This window comes from Myotis myotis, unplaced genomic scaffold (assembly GCF_014108235.1).
Source record: "Myotis myotis isolate mMyoMyo1 unplaced genomic scaffold, mMyoMyo1.p scaffold_m19_p_16, whole genome shotgun sequence".
Taxonomy (NCBI): Eukaryota; Metazoa; Chordata; class Mammalia; order Chiroptera; family Vespertilionidae; genus Myotis; species Myotis myotis.
Genome location: NW_023416320.1, coordinates 34,929,989 through 34,946,201, shown reverse-complemented (window position 1 = coordinate 34,946,201; position 16,213 = coordinate 34,929,989). Strand labels below are relative to the sequence as shown.

The 16,213-nt window shown below is 37.3% G+C and overlaps 1 protein-coding gene across 18 annotated transcripts in view; it reads right to left on the bottom strand.

Moving 5' to 3' along the window:
* The window catches only part of LOC118670911 (serine/threonine-protein kinase Sgk3), a 105,739-nt gene that overhangs the window by 4,949 nt on the left and 84,577 nt on the right, over positions 1-16,213 (bottom strand). For 10 of the 18 annotated variants that reach the window (XM_036338422.1, XM_036338427.1, XM_036338425.1 and 7 more), the window contains 9 exons: positions 12,480-12,572; positions 11,685-11,768; positions 11,445-11,576; positions 6,339-6,451; positions 6,209-6,245; positions 5,542-5,628; positions 3,336-3,431; positions 1,997-2,059; positions 1,447-1,602 (listed from right to left, as the gene is read on the bottom strand). In XM_036338422.1, coding sequence (XP_036194315.1) covers positions 1,447-1,602; positions 1,997-2,059; positions 3,336-3,431; positions 5,542-5,628; positions 6,209-6,245; positions 6,339-6,451; positions 11,445-11,576; positions 11,685-11,768; positions 12,480-12,572 — 861 coding nt within the window. The remainder of the gene's footprint in view (positions 1-1,446; positions 1,603-1,996; positions 2,060-3,335; positions 3,432-5,541; positions 5,629-6,208; positions 6,246-6,338; positions 6,452-11,444; positions 11,577-11,684; positions 11,769-12,479; positions 12,573-16,213) is intronic. The other 8 variants (XM_036338428.1, XM_036338429.1, XM_036338435.1 and 5 more) reach the window with 6 other exon arrangements.

Here is a 16,213-nt window from a genome sequence, read left to right as displayed (position 1 = left end):
CCTGGGCTTGTGACTGGTACCTGAGATGGAGGGCTGTCCTGTGGGACTGAGCCCTTTACTCATGGAATGGGATTCTGCCTCTGAGAAGACAGTGTCAGGATGGACACTATCAATTCTGGTGTCTGAGAATTGCTTGTTGCTGTGGGGAGGCCTCCACACACACACATACATACCTTAAAATTGCTACCAGGAACTCTTTTGTGTTAACGCCGGTTTCAGTAGCAAATGCTTCAGAGTGAAGAACACTTAACTTAGACATACTTACCAAGTTTCCCTCCACCGTATTAAGTTTTAATTTGTGTGATCAGTTTTACCTCACAAAGTGCTTCCTCCTATTTGGTTCTTTCTAAACACTCATTGAAATCTTGTTGTGTAATAATTCCTGCTAGAATCACAGACATCTCCTCCTCCACGTCTCCTCCCCAGAAGACCAAAAAGGCCTCGTGAGTGGCTATAAACATCTCATTATAAACACTTACTTAAAAACTGTGTCACCTTACTGGTGTCCAAAGATTTCTTGTTAGTGTAGACACACACACACACACACACACACATACACTGGAAGTTTAGCCCAGTTGTGAAACTTTCTCCACCAATGAACAGCAGCCCAGAGATGACAGTTGAATTCATCCAGGGTTGCGATTTCTGAATTCAATAAAAGGACCACGGGGCATGGAGGTGTGAAGGATTAGCAAGACTGACTGAAACAGCAGACGGGAATCACAGCTGGATAGAGAACTGTTGACAGAGCCGTCTGCTGAATTGGGACGCGTAGGAGGAGAAGATCAGTAGCAGACAAGTTTGTTATTCACAGCTCAAGTTCAAATTGGCCAACAGCCCCAAAGAATTTCTGAGAAATTTAAATGAACTTACAAGTTCCTATTCCTCAACAGTTCCTGAATACTGACACACTAAGATAACAAGTTACACTAGCAATCTAATTACCCTGCTTAAAAAAACAAAACAAAAACCAAACCCACAGACTCCATAACTATCTCAAGGAGGTATCACCAAATTCTCAGGGGGAAAAAAGTGATTTCATGTTGGTGCAAGATAAATTGCACCGCCTCATGTGGTCAGGAAGGACTTAGATTCTTGTTAAACAACATGATCTAAAAGTTCAGGTAATCAAAAATTTTTTAAAAAGACGGGCGAGGAGAAAAATTTTAATAAATAAAAATCAAATAAATAATAAGTGTGAAAGCTGATGTGACAGACGAAGAGGAGAGGATGGTACTGTTACAGAGATCAATTGAAAGGATGCAAGTGCTCAGACCCTGTATAGTTCTGTACGTATAAACACTGGTGAAAGTTGTTGGGACAAGTTATGCGTTTTCATGGTGCTCTTCTTTAAGAGCTGTATTCATCCCATCAAATACCACATAAAAGAAGGCCTTATCTTCAGATGATAAATAAGCTTAAATAGAGTGGGAGAGATATACATACAAAGTCTTCTTTGGCACCGAGCCGATTTTGCCTGTCTTTTTCTAGGAGTTCTTCCAGAATGGACCAGGCTGTGAGGCTCACTCCTGGCCTCAGATTTAGGGGCTTGTGCAGAATGTTGTCATACATTTCAGCAACATCTCGACAATAAAAAGGAGGCTGGGGAAAAAAAAAGTAAAATAAAGTTAGTGTGAACTGAACTATGCCAAAATGTTTGGGTTGAAATAGTTGGATTTGGCCTTGATCTATAGGGAGCAGACTGGGTCTGGACAAAAGAAATACACAGGCGTCTTTGGGTGCAGTGTGGCCTTCTAATGCAAAGAGATTTTCAAACCCAGCACACAGAGAGCTTAATGCATGTGTATTGAATGAATTAGGGCCAGTCTGTTCAATAACACAGGTGCCAATTGTATAAAAGTTTCAACAGTATCTGTTTTAAAGAAAACCACCACCAACCTCATCATGGGCATAATGACAGAATTATTGGAAACAGAGGTCCAACATTAAATAATTTCTTGAGACTTGGGAATAAATAAATTAAAACAGAGATTGCCTGAAAAGATGAAGACCTGAAGATCATGCTCCTTCCTAAGTACTGTGGCATTATGGGTGTACTCTGCAGGAAGAAAAACTTTATTTTTTACTTTTTAAAATCTAGCTTGATTTTAATATAATTAATATAAGTTAATTAATGAAGTACCAGTATATGTTTCAAATGTTCCCGTTCGAATCAACTGCATTTTATATTCAATGATAATATTTTATGCTTTCAAAGTTGTCTAAAGAAATTAAAAGGACTCAGAGATATCTTAATGGCAACTATCCAACACTTAAAGTAAGGTATAAAGTGGGTTTGAGGTGTTCTAAGTCATTGGCATAACCGGAAAACTAGATCTTTTAACAAGTAGATCTTCGTCAAGAGCAAAGAAGAGACAGTGTTGGAGGTCATGAGGATCTATCATTCAAAGTTAGCAACATGAGACAAATGCTCCTAAATGTACTAAGAGCTCCCCAGTTTTCAGGGAGGAGGGAGGGGGAATACACAACAAAAAGCAGAACAAAATAACAAGCCCCAGCTCAGGTCTCAGATGATGGTGTTATTTAGCTTAGTGGAGGCAGCACCAAGGGGGATGAGTGGATGGTTCCCAGCCTGAGGCCACGGGACACTCATGGGACCACAAAGGGAGCCTAGAAAAGATTCCAACTATTTCCAAAAGGCTAAATAAAAGCGTACATTATTGCTACAAGGATATGTAAACCCACTAAAATGCCTAAATTGTTTGCTTTAGGTTGGAGTATTAACTCAATGTAGCAAAACAAATGTACTCATGTTAATCAGAAGCTCTAGCTGGGGAAACATTACATAGTAAACATCCCTTTTAAAAAAAAAATGAAATCTTAAGACATGGTATATACGGTGAATGGAAGAGATGGTTCTCAATGATGGAAAAAGTGGAGCAGCAGTGTATTAATTAAATCCTATAAAAACAAAATACAAGGAAAAGCCCAAAAGGCATTATCTTCTAATAAATACAAACGTCTTTTTTTCTTTCCATCTTTTTGAAATTAGGTAGAATGATAACTAGGGTAAACTGAATAAAAGTGGATAATTTTAATATTACAACTATGTGTCGATTTCAATAAAATGAGAGAGGGAGGAGAATATCTGAAGCAGTAATTACTCTGATAGAAAAATTACATTTAAAAACTATTAACAAAATGTAAGTTTTTCTTTTTGTGCATACATGGTTTTGGATTCATTTTTACCATGTTACTACTACTCTATTAATGTTATCTAAGTGTCCACAAGATTACTGAAAGAGAAAGAGAAAGAGAAAATGCAAATCAATTATAATATATTGGGAAAATAATGAAAGAGTAGAAATACATACCAGCCCATACAGCATTTCATACAGTACAGCACCAAGGCACCACCAATCTACAGTATTGTCATAGGGCTGTTTTCTGATCACTTCAGGTGCTAGGTACTAGAGAAAAGATGAAATATTAGTGCAACTCAATAAACAAGACAAAGTTTGGAAATAATTGAAAAATTTAACAAATTTTAGGTATTACTATTATGCTAAAAACATATCTAGATTTTAAATTGGGTAATTTCATTTTATACCAGTGATTCTTCTTCCAAATCCATTGGGACATTTTTCAAAATACACATACTCAAACATTTCCTCAGAAACTGTGATGCAGTTAAGACAAACAGAAAAGGGCAGCGAATGTAGGAACAGTAATACAAAGTAGGTACTTTGCGTGTGTGGGAGGAGGGGAAGAGGAGGAACTATTTTACAAGATTCATTTATCTTAAAAATTCCTCTGGTCATTGCTCATAATTGTTTCTCCCAAAGAAAAGATTCCTAATGTGGCCATTATAATTCATTTTTTTTTTTCAATCAAAGAAAAAGAATGAATTGCATTCTTCTTAGGGAATTACAACTGTAATTCTCTAACATATTATTTACAAATGTTTAAGTTGTTACACAGCTATTTACACTTTAAGTTATAAAACACTTAACCTCATAACCATTTCACAAATATAAGATAGTTAATCTGAATTTCAGATTCCAAAAAATATTTTTTCCTTTTCCATATGAAATAAGGAAATGATTTCTTCTTAAGCTTTTTCATATGCTAAAAAAAAAGATGGCAAAATAAATTGAAAGTAGGTTTAATAATTTCTGCCCACATCAAGACTGAGATGACAAAAGAACTTGTTCCTTTCTAAAACCTACAGGACTTAAAGCTTCTGTTAACTATGTCATCAATATACATTCACAAAAAATGTTTCTTCAGACATAGACCAAAATAGAATGGTTACAATACACAAGAACAAGGTTAGATTATAGAAAGGAAGAAAAAAAAATACATTTTAAAGTACATATTGTTGCTTACAACTACTTTTAATTACATTTCTGATCTTGATTACAAGTGTCATGTGAGCTAGTCTATCACACATTTTCAACAATATCTGCTATTATTTGGCAATAATGATGAAATACTACCTGGCACCTAAGATCACTATAAATACATTAAAATTTGTGTGTGTGTGTGTGTGTGTGTGTGTGTGTGTGTGTGTGTGTGTGTGTGAGAGAGAGAGAGAGAGAGAATAAGAAAGCTTTAACATAAATTGTAAGGACTATTATTTCGAATAGAAAGATACATTTCTGCTAGCTAATATGCTTAGAGAATGGAATGTTTGGGTTAATAAATTCTGATTTATGAATCCACCCCCCCCCACATCCTCTGTCTTATTCTCTTCTGTTAAATAAACACTTAATTTTATTATAAAATATTTTAACCATACATAAAAATATAAAATATAATAGAAACCAATAAAACTTTCACCTAAATTAGGCAATGCCAATCTCTTGCCATATTTGCTTCAGCTTATTTTTAAAAGAGCTTTATTAAGATATTCACAAGCCATGCAATTTCCCCATTTGAAGTGTACAATTCAATGGTTTTTAATATATTTAGACTTGTGCAAACATTATCACAACTTTAGGATATTTTCATCACTGATTTGTGATTTTATTTTGAAGCATTAGAAGTAAAATCAAATGCTTAAAGAAGTCTAAGGTAGCCCTAGCCAGTTTGGCTCAGTGGATAGAGCGTTGGCCTGTGAACCAAAGGGTTCTGGGTTCGATTCTAGTCAAGGGCTCCTTCAAGGCCCGGGCCCTGGTCAGGGCACATGGAGGAGGCAACCAATCAAAGTGTTTCTCTCACATCGATGTTTCTCTCTGTCTTTCCCTCTCTCTTCCACTCTCCCTAAAAAATCAATGGAAAAATATCCTGGGGTGAAGATTAACAAAAAAGGAAGTCTAAGTTAAACAATAAAAACAAGCATAATTTATATCTTTGGTGGGTTATCTGGTGGTGGTATCGCACTATCACAGTTAAAAATACCAACTATCAATAAACTTTATTCAGAAGGAATGATTATCAGATATTTCCAATTGGCAGAAGCTAAAATGATAGGTTTTACTCTAGTTTTCTGATTTCAAATTTTGTATATGCAATTTGTGATTCATCTCTTCATTTTATACATGATTATGTGAATGACAAATGAGACATCCTTCTTACCTCTGGTGTTCCACAAAATGTCGTTGTGGTATCAGAAATAGCAATTCCTTCTTTACAAAGCCCAAAATCTGTTAAGACAACATGTCCCTGAGAAATAGAAGGGCAATAAGATAAAACAATGCATGAACATAAACTGACAATTTCAAAAAACCATTTTATTTTGAAATAATGACAGACCCACAGGCAAACTGCAGAAATAATACACTGAGTTCCATGTACTCCTCACCCAGCTCCCCCCAATGCTGGCACCTCATATAACTGTAGTACAATATCAAAACTGGGAAACTGGCATTGATAAAATATTAACCAGACTGCCAACCTCATTCAGTTTTCACTATTTCGTAATGCATGCATTTGTGTATGTGTAGTTCTATGTAACAGAGATGTACAGATTCGTATATCTACCACCACAATCTGGCATCCATCAATCCCAAAGGAACAAAGGAATCCCTGGTGCTATCCCTTTATGCTTGCACTCCACTATCTCCTCCATCCCTGTGCCCTTGCACTCACTAATCTGATCTCCATCTCTATAGTTCTTTCATTGCAAACATGTTATATAAAATGGAATTAAGCAGTGTTGAATCTTTGCAGCTGGCTTTTTTTCCACTACGCATAACAGCAACAAAAACTGAGAAATAGTAGATTTTTAAAAGACAATACTTACTACAGAATCCAGAAGAATATTTTCTGGTTTCAAGTCTCTATCAAATTAAAAGGAAAGAAAAGCAAACGTCAATATTAGCTGAAATAAAATGAGAAGAAGACATTTTTTATGTGATATTTAAAAAACTCACCTGTACACTATTTTGATGGAGTGCAAGTAACCCAATGCGCTGGCGATTTCAGCAGCATAAAACCTTGCTCTGTGTTCAGGAAAGGACCGTTCTCTTTGTAAGTGAAAAAACAGCTGTAAAATTAAGATCATTCACAGAGTGAAACAAATATGTTCTATAAGTATAAAAATAGGGCTTGTTTTTGTTACTTTGGTGTTACCTTGCACCAAAGCACAGAACTGTGACTCTCCCTTGTGTGTGTCCCCAACTTAGCAATCACGGTCTCTCCTCAACCACACATCTTTCATTACCCTGCTAACTTACTCATCTCCCATTTACCCTTCAATCCTCAAGTGGCACTGTCCTCACCACTCCAGGCAACCACTCTGGAAAAGATCACCAGTGCAGACCAATGATCTTGACCTTGCCATGTACTTACAGTGGCTTACTGGACCTATTTTGACTGTTCTTTCCTTTGGAAAAACACCAAACACTATTCAGAGATTGGAAACTAGTGGTTAGCAGAACAAATATAACCCACAGATATAATTTGTTTGAGCCAAATACTGTTTTTAGAAAAATCTAAATTAAATAGTAACATATAAAAACTAGAAAAAGTTTTTGGTAAAAATTGGTTTCTTTGGGGGGGGAGGGGGGGGAAGAGAGCTCTGCATCATGGAGCCTAAATTCCAATGTGATAGCAAATGGCTAGAGCTAAGCAGTAACTGCACTCTCCAGTTCATTTCTTATACTTCCTAATTCTGAATTTATTTCTTATAACCCGTCTATCCTTTACTCATTAGGTTACCTGCCTGGGTGACGTTTGCTCAACTTACTCTACGTTTCTTGGCTTCTAAGACAATGATCTGAGAGATAATTATCTCTCCCTAGATCTTCTACCTCTTGGAGAGTTCTACTTCCTCTCCTTTCTGGCTCCTTACACTGCAGGGATTAACAAGGTTTCTCTGTCCTGGGTTTCTCCACTGTTATTCTTTGTATGCATACCATCCAGGTAACCAAATCCAATCAAATGACTAACCACCACCTCAATGTGGAGGTCTTTCACGTGGACATCTCTAACCCAGACCTCTGTTTGGAGCTTCTACTGCAAAGACATGCTGCTCTTTTTTTGAATATTTCATAAGCCAATAAATCCAACTTGTCTTCTCTTACAGACTTACTGCTCCTGCTGTGTCTCTCCTTTAATGATATCGCTTTCTACCCAGCCCTCTACCCATGGGAGGCAACAAGATACAGGGGAGAGTCAGGTTTCACAGCTGATCAGATTTGGGTTCAAATTCTGATTCTTCCCTTTTGTTGTGCTTCTCTGATTTTCCAAGATTGTCCAAAATTTTTTTCTTAAAACTCTTCTGAAAGGTGAGAGTGGCCGAAACCGGTTTGGCTCAGTGGATAGAGCGTCGGCCTGCGGACTGAAAGGTCCCAGGTTCGATTCCAGTCAAGGGCATGTACCTGGGTTGCGGGCATATCCCCAGTGGGAGATGTGCGGGAGGCGGCTGATCGATGTTTCTCTCTCATCGATGTTTCTAACTCTCTATCTCTCTCCCTTCCTCTCTGTAAAAAATCAATAAAATATATTTAAAAAAAAGAAAAAAGAAAAAGAAAGGTGAGAGTGAAGATCAGTGCCAGATCCTGACAGAGTAGATAAACGGGGGCTGAACTGGGATTCGCCTGTACTGCTCCTTTACCCTTAGCCCCTGCATCCAACCCAGAATAAGTTCTTCTCTTCTAATTATTTCTGAACTACTTCCTTTTTATCCCTACCACGGTTTTTACTAGCTGTAGCATATACCACTGTAATATTATATTTAATGATAACCTGATTACATCTCTCCAATATAATGCTAATGAAAATCACCCCAAATGAAAATCTGACCATCCACTAATAACAGCTAACACTGACCACCCACTAAATCAAAGGCACTATGCTAAGGACTTTATATGCTCGTGTTATTTAATCCATCCAACTATTTTGAGGTAGGAAACTAATGAGAAAGTTGAGGTTCAGAAAGGCTCGTTTATATGCCCAGCACCATAAAACTTATTTGTTTATACTCTACCTGGCTCCAAATCATATCTGAAGTAGTATACAATGATAAATATCACATGTCAAAGTTAAAATGTCAGTATGAATATTAGGGAAAATAATAGAAATAATAGGATACACACAATGAAAGTACACTCCTTCTATCTCTCTCTCTTCTCCTTGTCTTTTTTTTTTTTAATCCTCACCCAAGGATATTTTTCCATTGATCTTTAGGAAGAGTGGAAGAGAGAGGGAGAGCCAGAGAGAAATACACATCGATTGGTTGCCTCCTGCACAAGCTCCGACCAGGGCCTGAGCCTGAAACCAAGGCATATTTCCATATGCCTTGACCAGAATCGAGCCCGGGGCCCCTTCAGTCCGCAGGCCAAAGCTCTGTCCACTGAACCAAACTGGCTAGGGCTCTCCTTGTCTTTATTCCTCTTCTACCTATTGCCCCACTCAACTCCGCCTCCATCCACCCCAACATTCTGTTTCATTCTCTTCCCCCTCTCGCCTATCTCAGCCAAGAGTACCTTTTCAGAAGACAAGCCCGCCTCTTTCCTCCTTTGCCACTAAATTTATGAGCAGTCATTGTGAAAAAGGAACTCAGAAGCAAAGTCTTAAAGCAGCATGAAGAAACCACAGGCAAAGCAGGAAACGTGCAGTAGGATCTCATTTGCGGTTAGAGGCCTCGCATGACATTTCAAAGACACATAGTGGTACCTATACCTATGTTAAATCCAGGGTCTGACACTTACTAGAACATTGTGGCATTGAGAAAGTTACTTAGCTTCTCTGAGCCTTCATTTCCTTATCTATAATATGGGTATAAGAGTGTTTATCTCAAAGAGTTGTGATGAGCCCTGACCGGGCATCTCAGTTGGTGATAGCATTGTTCCCATATGCCAAGGCTGTGGGTTCGATCCCTGGTTAGGGCACATACAAGAATCAACCAATGAATGCATCAATAAGTGAAACAAACAAACACAAAAATCGATGTTTCTCTCTCTCTGAAAAATCAATTTAAAAAAAGTTGTGATGATTAATTGAAATAATGCATGTAAAATAATTACTAAGTACCACACCGTCAATAAACTCATTATATGTTAGCACGTGCGTACGCGCACATACACACACACACGAAAATACCAACTTTTTAGGGGGGTACAATGTGGGGCCACATTTATCTCTGAATCAGGGTGCCTGGGCGATTCATAATTTTGCTCTACACTGAGAAGGTACAAGGCATTTTTGTCATGGATGCAGGGGATTGAGTAATGATTCTTTTTATGATCTTACCCTCAAATGATCTAGCTGTGTTTGATCACCTGTCAGTTTGTAGAATAGAAATTGGTCTTCCTTCTTGTTCCTTTATTCTACAGTTATGTGTACTACAGTAAGGCTAAAATATTCTTTCTCTCTCTCTCTCTCTGAGATGAGGAAATGGAAGATCCCTTTGTAAAGATATGAAAATACCTGCCAGTTAACGTAATTTTTAGAGATATTCACAGATCAGAGATCAAATAAATCAGAATGACAAGAGACTTGGGAAGCAGAGAAAACGGGGTGGCCAGCTGCCTAGATTCTGGAATCACACAGCCTGAGTTCAATTCCTGGCTCCAATACTTACTGACCATATAACTTGAGCAAGTTAGCCAGCTTCTCTGTGCTCAGTTTCTTTGTTTTATAAAATAAAATTGTTGTTGAAGATAAAATAATACAAAGAATCAGAGTGCTGAGCCTATAAGTATACTCGATACATGTTAGCTATTATTATAATAATTATTATAATTATTATAATAACAGCAGCATTTCCCAAAATGTATTTCAATATCCCTTTGATCCAGAGTTTTGGGGAATATTATTAACAGATTTGGTTCAAACAAACAAGGGGACTATGTAGTAAAACAGTATTTTTAAAGAAATCCTGGCTAGCCCTAGCCGGTCTGGCTCAGAGGTTAGAGTGTCAGCCCGCAGACTTACTGGTCTCGTGTTCGATTCCGGTCAGGGCGTGTTTGCGAGGCAACAAATTGATATCTCTCTCACATAGATATTTCTCCATCTCTCCTCCTCCCTTCCACTTTCTCTAGAAATCAATGGGAAAATATCCTCGGGTGAGGATTAACAACAACAACAACAAAAAAGACATCCTGGCTTTGTTTAAGGCAAACTGCTCAAAGTCTTGAACATGGGGAAACATGTTGCGAATCACCAAGAAACATACTGTTATTCACCAATGGGGTATAACATGAAACTGAGTCCACCACAGAACCCTTTATTAGAGGTTCCTCTCATCTGATTGATAGTTTGAACACTTTAGAACATGACAGGCTAATATTATTTGACTTACATGTGGAATCCAATGAGCAAAATAAACTGACAAACAATAGAATCAAAGGCATGGATGGTTACACGGAACAGACTGACAGCTGTCAGGAGAGCGGGGTTTGGGAGCTGGATGAAAAAAGGTGAACAAAAACATACACACATAAAACACATAGACAAAGACAACAGTGTGGTGACAGCCAGAGACAAGGGGGGCCGCGGGGAGGTGGAGGCGGGCAAAGCGGGGATAAATGGGGATGGAAAGAAACTGCATTGGGCAATGGGCACATGTAATGCAATGTGCAGATGATGGTTTGCTGAGTTGTACACTTGAAACCTGTATGACTTTGTGAACAATGTCACCTCAATAAATTCAATAAAAAAAAGAAAATGACAGGCTATAGTAGTATTTATATACAAGTATTAAAGCAACAATTATCTAAATTATAAATCATGTTTTATTCTAATGCTTCAGTATGTTATTCTTGCTTTATAGGAGTGCCAAAACTATCACAAAGACTGCAACTTCATGTTAAGTTTCTTTCATGAACCTCCCCACCTACACCATAAGCTGATTTAAGAAGAGCTTTGAGCTTGCATCATGCTTATTAGCCAGCACCTTAAATATTGTTGCTACTCGACAAATAGCAGTTGATGCTGGACTAACCTTCCAAAAATGCATAAGGAAAGAAAAACTTTGACTTGATTCAATTTTTCCTAAACAGTATCAGTATTATAAAACTAATTATAAAACTCACCTCCCCTCCATTAACAAAATCCAGAACAAAATAAAGCTTTTCAGTTGTTTGGAAGGAATAATGTAATCCAACCAAAAATGGATGCTTCACATTTTTCAAGAGCACATTACGTTCAGCCATAATATGTTTTTGCTGTTAAAAAAAAAAAAAAGGTAAAGGATCAACTTGTCTTATACACAATAAAATAGCTCTGTTAATTGAAAAGAGGGGCTTAGGAGAAACAAAGCTCTTTTATTTCACCTCTCTTCTGTTGAGAACGATTTTTTTCTGTAACACTTTGACAGCATAAAATTTTCCATCCAGTTTCCGTTTTGCAAGAAGAACCTGTTTTAATTAAAGATTGTGCAGACTATTAGAAATGTCAATACTTTAACAGCAATAACTCACTTGTAAATAAATCAATACTGAAATTGTACAAAAAATCTACAAAAGACCTAGATCAGTGATGGCGAACCTATGACACACGTGTAAGAGGTGACATGCGAACGCATTTTTTTGGTTGATTTTTCTTTGTTAAATGGCATTTAAATATATATAAAATAAATATCAAAAATATAAGTCTTTGTCTTACTCTGGTTACAAATATCAAAAAACTTCTATATGTGACACGGCACCAGAGTTAAGTTAGGGTTTTTCAAAATGCTGACACGCTGAGCTCAGAAGGTTCGCCATCACTGACCTAGATAATATAAGGTTGTTTTGAAAAATACTAAATTTATTTCTATAAACCCACTTTTCCTTAAGCATTTCAATAAAACAAAAAAGGATGATCATTTGAATAGCCAGGCACCATTTCTTTGTGTGCTGATGTTTGAGATTTTTACTAAATTTAAGTAGCAGAATCTAAACTGTTGTAGATCTTTATGCCCGTGTGTGTGTGTGTGTGTGTGTGTGTGTGTGTGTGCGCGCGCGCGCGCCAACCATGAGTTGAAGAGTGTCCTTAGAAAATATTGAGGCTATAAACTTCATGGCTACATTAAAAAAAAAGGAGAAGAAAACGGTTTCTAGATGATCAAAATAAATTTTTGTTTTAACTTTTAGGTTTCTCTTAGAGGCTTCACATTCAGAAGAGTTGAGAGGAAGAGGCACCGTGGATAGCTGAGTTGGGTTATATGCACTTTCAAGGACCTGAAGAAACGTAAGAGGATTTGGCCTCAGAACACAGGTAGACATATACTCAAGATTTTGCAAGTAATTTTAAGAAATTCAAGATGACCCACAAGTTGTGTTAACTATTCAACGACACATTCCCAAGCTTTCTAAGATGATATGGCACAACAGTGACACTGCTGGGCCTTCCTTCCCTTCTCGTACATCTGTGGTCTTCCTCATCCAACCTATAACCCCAGTCTAAACATGAGAAATATATCTGACACATCCCAACAGAGGGACCTCTTCAATATACCTAACTAGAGCTTCTCAAACCCATCAGTCCTCACAACCAAGGAGAGTCTGAGAAACTATCACAGCTAAGAGGAACTTAAGGAGCATACAACTAAATGTAATGTGGTATGGTAGATGAGATCTGGAACAGAAAAAGGTCAAAACTAACAAAATCTAAATAAATGATAAACTTTAGTTAATAGTAATGCATCAGCATTGGTTCATTCATTAGACAAATGCACCATACTAATGTGAGATATTGATAAAAGGGCAAATTGTGGGTGTAGACTAGGGGATAGTTTGGGAAATCTCCGAACTTTCTATATTTTTCTCTTTACTCAGTTTTTCTGTAAATCTAAAACTGTTTTAAAAAATGAAGTCTATTAATTTGAAAAAAAATGTTTGTTATTAAAAAAGATGTAGTCAAAACATCTTCAGGGTGAAATTGGCCCGCGCTCAACTGGTGGCATTCTTCTCATGCCCCATTCTTTTGTTCTCCGCAATATTTGACCCTGTTGAACGTTCTTTCCTTCTTACACCTTTCCTTTTCTCAGCACCTCACACCTGCCTGACTTTTCCTTCTCTATTTTCACTGGTTTGTCTTCAAGTACATTCTGAGATAGTAATTCAAATAATGTGGCAATTAGGAAGTACTGATTTCCTTCAAGTAGGTATTTTTCCCCCCATTGTAGATTTGGAGAACAGACAAATGGTTAACAAACAATATGCAGGCCTAGCCAGTTTGGTTCAGTGGATAGAGCGCCAGCCTGTGGACTCAAGGATCCCAGGTTCGATTCCGGTCAAGGGCAAGTACCTCGGTTGCAGGCTAGATCCCAGCCCCACCGGTTGGGGCAAGTGAGGGAAGCAACCAATCAATGTGTCTCTCTCACATCGATGTCTCTCTCTCTCTCCCCTCCCTTACACTATGAAAATCAATAGAAAATTATCCTTAGGTTAGGATTAACAACAACAACAACAAAAAAGGTGCAAATGAAAAAGTGAAACCAAGACCACTCGCTGGAAAAAAGATAAGACTAAGTGTTAGATTGCCATTATTTATTTTAGCTTATCATATATATTTTTCTGTTTTTCAAACATATTGTAAATCTGCATTTTTCTGCTTTTCCTTCTTTTTGTGTATTCTGTTTCTCTTTGTTTTACTGCTCTTTGCTGGTTTCTAATCATTTTGTAAGATTTTTAATTTTTATTAACCAACATATAAGTAAAATAACTCACAAATCATTATAGTTCAGTAAATTATTACAAAATGAGCACATTATGTAACCACTATCCAGGTCAAAAGGTAAAACATTTTGGGTAGCCTGAATTCCCCGCTTTGGCCCCATTCCAGAAATTACTCATCCCTGTCTTCCTCAAAGGTAACCACCATCTCAAGTCGTAATAACACCAGTAATTTGATATTATCATTTAAAAATTTTTAAATTAGAATCATGTAGCATTGTCTCTGACTAACTTCTTTCACTCTAAATTATCTAATACCCATTCAAGTTGTGGCGTGCCGTATAGTTTTTAAAATTTTTATTGCTATGTAGACTACTGCATTACACAATTTAATCCACTCTTTTGTTGACAGACATTTTAATTGCTGATGAATAACGATGTTATGAATATTCTGGCACATGCCTCTCCTAGTGCATATGTGCATGCATTTCTGTTGGATGTAAAGCTAGGAGTAGAACCAATGTGTCATAGGTATTGCATAATTCAGCTTCAATAAATAACAAGTTTCAATCAGCATAAAAATGCAATGTAGAGGAATAAATATCTAATTACAGATGTGTAATTAGGTCCTTGAAAGTGCATGCAACCCAGCCCATTACAGAACACTATGAAACAATCCTGAGAAAAAATAAACATGAACTAAATTAACAAAAGGATATACCATGGTTACTGATTAGAAGACTCAGTAATGTGAAGATGACAATTCTTGCCAAATTGACCTATAGACTCAATGCAATCCCAATCAAAATCCAACAGAATCTTGTGGAAACTGGCATGCTAATTTCTAACATTTATATAGATATGCAAAGAGCTAAGAATAGCCTCACGAAGAAGAATAAGGAGGGAGGACTGGTCCTGCTGGAAATCAAGCTACACTTGTCAAGACAATGTGGTATTGGTGCAAGGATAGACAGACAGATTACCGAAACACAATACACAATCTAGAAACAAATATAAACATAAAATCTACAAGTAGATCCATGCACACATGGACACTGGAGATGTGACGAAGGCTACCCTGCGGATCAATGGGGAAAGAACAGTCTTTGCAATAAATTATGTGGGATACATTAGCTATCCACAGGGAACAAATAAACTGTGACCCTACACCTCACATTGTATGCAAGAACCCAATCCTGGTAGACTCTAAACATGAAGTTTCCAAAAGATAATGCTTTTTGTTATTAATGACAGAGTATCTCTACCACCTCAAGGAAATGTGAGCATTTTGAGAGCAGATCTATTTCTATCTTTCTATTGCCCAGCATGTAGCAGGTGGTCAAAATATATATTTGCTGAGTTAATGAACACACATGGGTTTAACTGCATGGTCACAGTTTCTGGTATCTAGGGAACTCAGAAAACAAGCCAGAGATACAGAAAGCTACGAATATAGCAAACTATAATTAAATACATACATATTTATTTTGACTGCAGATTGAAGTATAATGCAAAAAAAAAGCATTTAAATATATTTTATGATTCTGATAACACCATCTATGACACTTGTGGCCTTGTCTTCCCCTGGTGGCCACACTGTCAAGTTAAATGACTTAGTTGACACTCACTTCTGAGGAGAAATAGGGTCTTTCCAGAGCCCTTTCTCCCCCAACTATTATTTACACAGCTGCTCACTTTTGTCCTTTTGCCTCAGCTTCAATAGACCTCTTCAGAGTAGCAATTACTGACCCACCCATCAGAGTAGCAATTAATGACCCCGTCCCCCCAACCCCGCCCCCCCCGCCTACAGTTTTCTGTCACTTTGCTCTATGCTTCAATTCTTTCACAGCCCCATTACTACTTACAATTATCTATTTTATTGCATATTTTTATTTGACGATTTTCCCCACTAGATTGTAAGCGTCACAAAGGCAGTAACCATGTCAGTGTTGCTCAGTATTATCTAAACGGGGCCCAGGACAATGCGTGGCAGATAGCAGCCGCTCAACATATACTTTTTGAACAAGTGAACTTTATGTTAGAATTTAAGTAGATGCCTTATCTCCCTAATTATCTTGTCAGTACTTTGAAGGTAGAGAAAGCATCTTAACTCCCTGTCTTGCACACCAACAGGCTTTGTGGCCTGGCAAGGATAAAGCATGCATTCCTTAAGTACTTATTTACTGAAGGAGAAAATAAACACA